General features: G+C 40.5%; 1 protein-coding gene across 1 annotated transcript; it reads left to right on the forward strand.

The window, feature by feature from the left end:
- The first annotated feature begins 2,338 nt into the window (after positions 1–2,338).
- Positions 2,339–6,134, forward strand: LOC148022924 (11S globulin seed storage protein Ana o 2.0101-like). Its single transcript, XM_087695859.1, has 5 exons — positions 2,339–2,878; positions 3,511–3,695; positions 4,062–4,400; positions 4,764–4,984; positions 5,639–6,134. The coding sequence occupies exons 1-5, from the start codon at positions 2,665–2,667 to the stop codon at positions 5,793–5,795; spliced, it is 1,116 nt and encodes a 371-aa protein (XP_087551985.1). The 5' UTR covers positions 2,339–2,664; the 3' UTR covers positions 5,796–6,134.
- The last annotated feature ends 256 nt before the right edge of the window (positions 6,135–6,390 follow it).

Genomic DNA, 6,390 nt, shown 5'->3' on the forward strand with positions numbered 1-6,390 from the left:
TGTTCAATGGCCCAACCAATCCCAATAGGACTAGTATCCACTGTAATCACAATAGGACTTCTACATGTATAGTTTGCCTTCTTGAGGGTCAAATTAGACTGCAATAACCTCTTTAGCTTTCTCATAGCTCTAGCATGCTTCTCATCCCAAAGGAACTTTTCCCCCTTTCAAAGCAACTGATACAACACATCTATAATATGTGCAAAAAGTAAAATCCAAATCATATAGAGGACACATGCTCCAAGGAACCTCCTCACCTTTGATACTAAAGAGCAAAACTCCACAATCTTCTTTCTGGCATCTACTTTAGCAGCAAGTGAAGGCCTCCTGCCATAGTAGCCACACATATGCCCAACAATAAGTACTTTGTTCACCCCAAAAATTGATTTCAGACCCTGATAGAGTTAAGTTCACCTCTTCCAACCTAGGGTGTATAAGTTGAAGAGTACCCTTGGTGGTTACCTTAAGCTAGGATATAATGCCAGATTAGTTATTAAGGGTTTTAAGCGGGAAAAGGGAGTTGATGGGATATTCTCTCCTCTGTTCAAGATGACTCCTGCTCAAACATTGTATGGCCTTTATCGTGCTAGAAGAGATTAAGGTAAAGCATGAGAGAGAACGATAAGAGATGGAATCTTCATCCTCTTGGTCCCTCATCCTTACTCTCACTCGCTTGCTCTCAAACTCTATATATAAACATAAAGCAAGAATCACAAGTTGGCATATACATGAATAGCCTTTTTCATTCATTTTTAATATTTTTATACAAAAAAGTGGGGTTAGGGTTTTCCCAATACCCATCCTGGCCATCTTTTAGACCAAAGAGTTGTCTTTCCCCCCCTTGCATGCACTTAGTTCCATATTCCTATGCTAAGTGCTACCAATAATAACTCATACGGGAGGGAGCTTGGCTCTCGTTTACAACAAATGATTTCTGCTCTCAAAGTATAATTTTACCTCAAGAAATCTGGCTGCTACAAAACCAGTATACTCAAGATATGCTACTGAAATATGGGATGATGGAATGTAAGCCCTTGGAAACACTATTGGATCAGAATGTCAAACTTGCAATTGATGTTGGAAGTGAGATAGAGAATGTCATGATGGATAGGTAGATGGTGGGTAGCCTGATCTACCTTACTATTATCCGTCCTGACCTTAGTTGTTTAGTGGGGTTGATTAGCTAGTTTATGCAAAAGCCCCATAAGCCACATTTAGATACAATCAAAAGAATTATGTGATACGTGAAGGGTACTTTTGATTATAGGCTATTTTATGAGTTTGAAACATCGCTTGAATTAACAGGTTATAGACATGCTAGTTATTGGGATGGTTGTGCCTATGATAGAATATCAAACAATGATCATCCTTTTAGTCTTGGAAATAGTATGATTAGCGAGAGTAATAAAAAGTAGTTGATGGTTGCTCTCTCTAGCACAAAGGTGGAGTAAAGAGGTGGAGCCTTAATTTTGAGGCTTCCATGTTCTTCTCTTTCTTCATATCTTCATGTCCTCAAATTGGTTAACATTTGCCTCCCTCCTAGTGGAGTGCCAATCCCAGGGCACTTACATCGAAGGAGCATGATGATGTGGTTGTTGAGAAGTGATGGGTCTGTTTTGATGAAGAGATCCTAGAGGGCTAAGTTTCTATGATAGTATAAGGGAAAGATGCAATGTGTGGTGAAGAGGAAAATAATGGGCATTGGAGTTTTTGATAGCATCGGCAAACTAGATAACTTGTTGGAGGTGAGGAAGTCATAGGAGGTAGGAAGTATGGTCCACTAATGTCAATGGTTTTTCATGTGCTCCAAATGCCTATCATGTTGCTCTTTGCGAGGGTGTTACTACCTATCGTGGTGATGTGAGGTGCTCAAAGAGGGCTAAAGTATAAGTTAGTTTTGGGTCCCTAAGCCCTTTTTTTTTGCCGGATCAACCTGTAGCACCCTAATGGTGCATTGTAAGTATTTACCTATTAGTAATATCAATTAACTTTATGCATTAAAAAAGAAATAATTCAAACTATTTCGAGCTCCAGACTTGTTGAATATACTCGTATCTAATTGAAAGTGATCTTAGAAATCCAAAATCAACAAGATATTGCTAGTACATTTGGAAAGGAAAAAGTCACATTATGATGACTGCCTCTCCATAATCTTATAATCAATGATGAGATGAGATGCACTCTCGCCAAGGATTGCAACACATGCAAACTCTGCTCATAGATTAAGAACTAGTGAGCATTGCGCTTAATACCCAAGTATTCCGTAGATTATTGCTTTATTAAGACTAGAAGGCGATGTTCTGTGCGTGCCTAGAGATAAAGAAATCGGTAGGTTGGTGGTAGCGTTGCTTTTGGCACTTGAAACGAGCGCTTTTTGCCCTTCATGTTTATCTCAAAATCTGCATGGATTGCATGAAAGTGAGGGCTTCTCTCTCTCTCTCTCTCTCTCTCTCTGTGAGTCAGAGAACTGTTATATAACAGCTTTGTCTTCACCCTTTCTTTCTTGTCACTTGCTCTTACATCTTCGGTTTTGAGGAAGGCAATCAGATCTTCTTGGGTCTTCCTTTCGTTGTTTCTGTAATCATTATAGTTATTGGGTAGTGAGGATTACCGAAGAAGAAGAAGAAGACGAGATTTGACTAATCAAGGTTGTAAGGTCTGGCTATGGCGGCAGCATCAGAAAAGCCTGTCAGGAACCTTGATCCGGCCCTGCCAGAGGTGGTGCTGAAGAGCGAGGGGGGCCTGCTGGAGGTGTGGGGCAGCCATGTGGGCATCATTGAGCAGGCCCACGTGGGCGCCTCCAAGCTCACTCTCCACCCCCATGGCTTGGCTGTCCCCAAGTACTCTGACTCTGCCGAAATCTGTTATGTCCTCGCAGGTAATTAATAAACATGTTCTTCTCTCACACATACCACGCAATAAATAAATAAAATCATTTTGTTCTCTGCTTGACACTGACACAAGCATTTCCTTTCCTCACTCGGTAAACTTCCGCCCATGACATAATTGATTTCTTGCCTTCGAATTTCAATCTGTTATGTGCTTGGAGGTAAACCGTATTCCCCTCTTACAAGCAATCCTTTCTTCCTTCTTCTTCTTTGGGCAAACAGAAAAAACAACCTATTTTTGTTGGTTTGTGAACAATGAAAGAAAAGACCATTTTCTTTCTTCATTCGGTAAATTCAATAGTTTAATGCCTGCCCCTTCCACTTTTTATTATACCCTTTTAGTATTTTGTCTCAAGTGCATACTAATCTATTAAGCCATTTCATGGTTTAGCAGATTTGCTGATAATTGTATCACATCTTGTCATTCTTGGTAGTTATCACATGATTACAGAAGTAAACACTTGTTTCAAACTCAATTTTATTAAGTTTTAAGGTAAAGAGTCCATTGGGGCTTTCTGAGTATTTCTCAAAGCTCTAATATAAGGCACCAATCGGACTAATATATGTAAGAAGCAAGTATCGAATCCTAAGGCTGATGATTAGGATACCTACTTTCTGGCAGGGACTGGCCTGGTCGGAGCTGTCTTCCCTGACACTGAGCAAGAGTGTGTCAAGGCAGTGAGGAAAGGAGATGTGGTGGCCTTGCCGTTAGGGACCTTCAACTGGTGGTATAACAATGGCCAAGCTGATCTCTGTGTATTGAGCTTAGGAGACACCTCACAAGCTCACAAAGTGGGCGAATACACGGTAGCTGCATGCTGGTTGAACTTCAATTTAATTTCTGTTAATTATGCACTTGTCTTGTTTTTAATAATCCACATAGCCAGAACTGATCAATGAAGTCTGCTCTCTGTGGATATCTTGTCAAGATCTATCTGTTCCTTTTAACATCATTCTTAGTTATCAAAATGTTACCAAACTGAGATATCAACATGTTAATAAACTATCAGTTTGGTATATGCTGGTTAGTATGACCAGCCCCTCTCTTAACAGCTAGTATGTATCTGGCTTAATCTCTACCAATTAATGTATAATTGATATCTGATCGGTACAACTATCATCAAGTTTAAAGGCTAGCATGGATGTGGCTTAATTCACTAGTAATGCATGCAGAGGTTCCATCTAGCTGGACACAAGGACAAAGCCCATGGAGGGATCATGCATGGCTTCACCACAGATTTCTTAGCTCAGGCCTGGGATTTGGAGGAATCTACGGTGAAGAAGCTACTGGAGGGACAAAGTGGAGCTGGCATCATTAAAGTGGATATGGGAATTGGCATTCAAGCCAATTCTTTTCTAGCTTCTGGATATGGGGAATTTGTCTACAATTGCGAGGATGCTAAGAAGGATGTAGATGTCAAGAATGGAGGTCGTGTGGCTGTGCTCACTAGTGACAATCTGTCTATCTTGGGTCGCATTGGGTTGGGTGCTGACTTGGTGAAGCTTGATCCGGTAATTACAGTAGCAATTATTGTGAAGTCTTTATTCGAGATACATTGGTTTGAGCTATTTTTACAAACAAAATGAGTGGCATCTACAGCAGCTCATATTTGCATGTTTAATCATGTCTGGACATTTTTAGATCAAGTGGTAGGCATAGATTGTGGCCTTTAATTCAAGATTTGCATTAGGTTACACAATAACATCTCTATGCTCTAATTGCATGCTATGCAATGAGGCATTCTGGTTTCCTTTTTTCAGTTTCATGGCAGTCTTTCATCAAACCTTTCTAATTGCATGCATGTTTGAGGCTTCTGTATTGGAGTTTTGTGGCAGTCTTTTTAAGTAACTTATCTAATTGGTTGTGTGGCTTAGGATGCAATGTGCTCCCCAGGATTCTCAGCTGATGCAGCCTATCAGGTGACGTATGTGGTGCGGGGCAGTGGGAGAGTGCAAGTGGTTAGCAATGAGGGTCAAAGGGTCATTGACACAGAGATTAAAGGGGGTTGCCTCTTCATAGTACCGCGGTTCTATGTGGTCTCAAAGCGAGCTGGAAAAGATGGGCTCGAGTGGTTTTCAATTATCACAAAAGAGAAGTAAGCTTGCCTATTAAATACATCAGATTGCACTCTGCCTTCGTTTTAACCAAGCAGGCTAGCTGGTTTCTTCTTTGCACTGATTGGACTGCTTTCTTTCTTTTGCATTTTCTCAAACAAGAGTTTTCTGTGTTGGCTAGAGCTTTATCTTGAGACACCATCTTTTGCATGGGTGCATTTGCTAGAGCTTTGTCTTAATACTACTGTCTTAACAGAGCTCCTTGCCAAACAATCTGCTATGCTTGTGCATTAGGATAGTTTGGAGGGAACCAACTGCTTGATGTGGTTAGCTTTTTGAAATCTATTATGAGCTTTTCAATGTGAGGCCAGAAGAGCTTTTCAGTGATTGGGTTTTTTGCTTAAATTAGATGAATGTGTCATTTGCATATTAGTCGCGCATCCTATGGAATATTCTAGACCTTAACATTTTGAAATTAGCATGATATATCTGTTGGCAAGCCTGCGTTCAACGTCCTGTTTTATGAGATCAAACCAAAGACCTATGGATTACCCCCCAAATCAAGGATACAAGATTTAGGTTTTCAGGATATGAACAATAGAGCATGAAGGTGTCTGTTCGTTGTTGATTATGCAGGTGTCTATTCTCTGTTGAGCACTGTTTTTACAAGAACATTGGCCCCCCTGTTTTTGCAGGCCCATCTTCTCCCACTTGGCAGGGAAGACATCAGTATGGAAGGCATTGTCTCCGAAGGTGCTGTGTGCCAGTTTCAATGTAGACAAGGAGGTGGAGCAACACTTTCGGAGCCGCAGGACGCAGGATGCGATCTTCTTCCCACCCAAGGAGATCTAGGCCAGACACAAGCAGTCTGAAAGATCACCCAAAGAGAGACCAGAAGCAAATCCCACTCAAATATGGCAAGGGGGGAGAAATAATGCCAGGCGGCCCCATTCAGCAGGCAACTGAAAGGAATAACCTGTGTTAAGTGTGGGTACTGTGGTGTGGTACAGCCCACTGCTGCTAGCTTTTCCATGTTTCTTTAAGGATATGCTCCACTTCTTTTTTGCCTCATTTCTGATGAGTCTCTCGTATAAGTTGCTTATGTTGAAAGTTTAGTTAATTCAACTGTAAACACTCCCATATGTTTATGGTGAAAGGTTAGTTAATTCAATAGGAGTGCTTGAGTTCTAATCCTCCCATTTAATACCTTATGATATGCCTATGTTAAACTTCAGCCTTGCGTTACACAATTTTTAAGCATCGATTATCTTGTTGAACATCTGTTTACACTTGCTGAAATTTTAGTCATTCCAGCATAAGTTGTGCTTAACCTATCTTTCAAGGATTCATAATGCAATTATTTAAATGGATTCATAATGCAATTATTTAAATCTCAAAATTCATTTTCACAAAATGTTCGTATCTCAAAGCAAAAGAGGAGACCTTT

The sequence above is a fragment of the Lygodium microphyllum genome, chromosome 16 (genome assembly GCF_053477565.2).
Source record: "Lygodium microphyllum isolate KBCC chromosome 16, Lygodium_microphyllum_v1.1.10, whole genome shotgun sequence".
In the NCBI taxonomy this organism is placed as follows: domain Eukaryota; kingdom Viridiplantae; phylum Streptophyta; class Polypodiopsida; order Schizaeales; family Lygodiaceae; genus Lygodium; species Lygodium microphyllum.

What these genes read in the sequence shown, in the direction of transcription:
- LOC148022924 (XM_087695859.1), top strand. Translation starts at nt 2,665, where the DNA reads ATGGCGGCAGCATCAGAAAAGCCTGTCAGGAACCTTGATCCGGCCCTG. An exon ending in ACAAAGTGGGCGAATACACG is followed by an intron (nt 3,696 to 4,061) that starts GTAGCTGCATGC and finishes TAATGCATGCAG; the next exon opens with AGGTTCCATCTAGCTGGACA. An exon ending in TCAATTATCACAAAAGAGAA is followed by an intron (nt 4,985 to 5,638) that starts GTAAGCTTGCCT and finishes CTGTTTTTGCAG; the next exon opens with GCCCATCTTCTCCCACTTGG.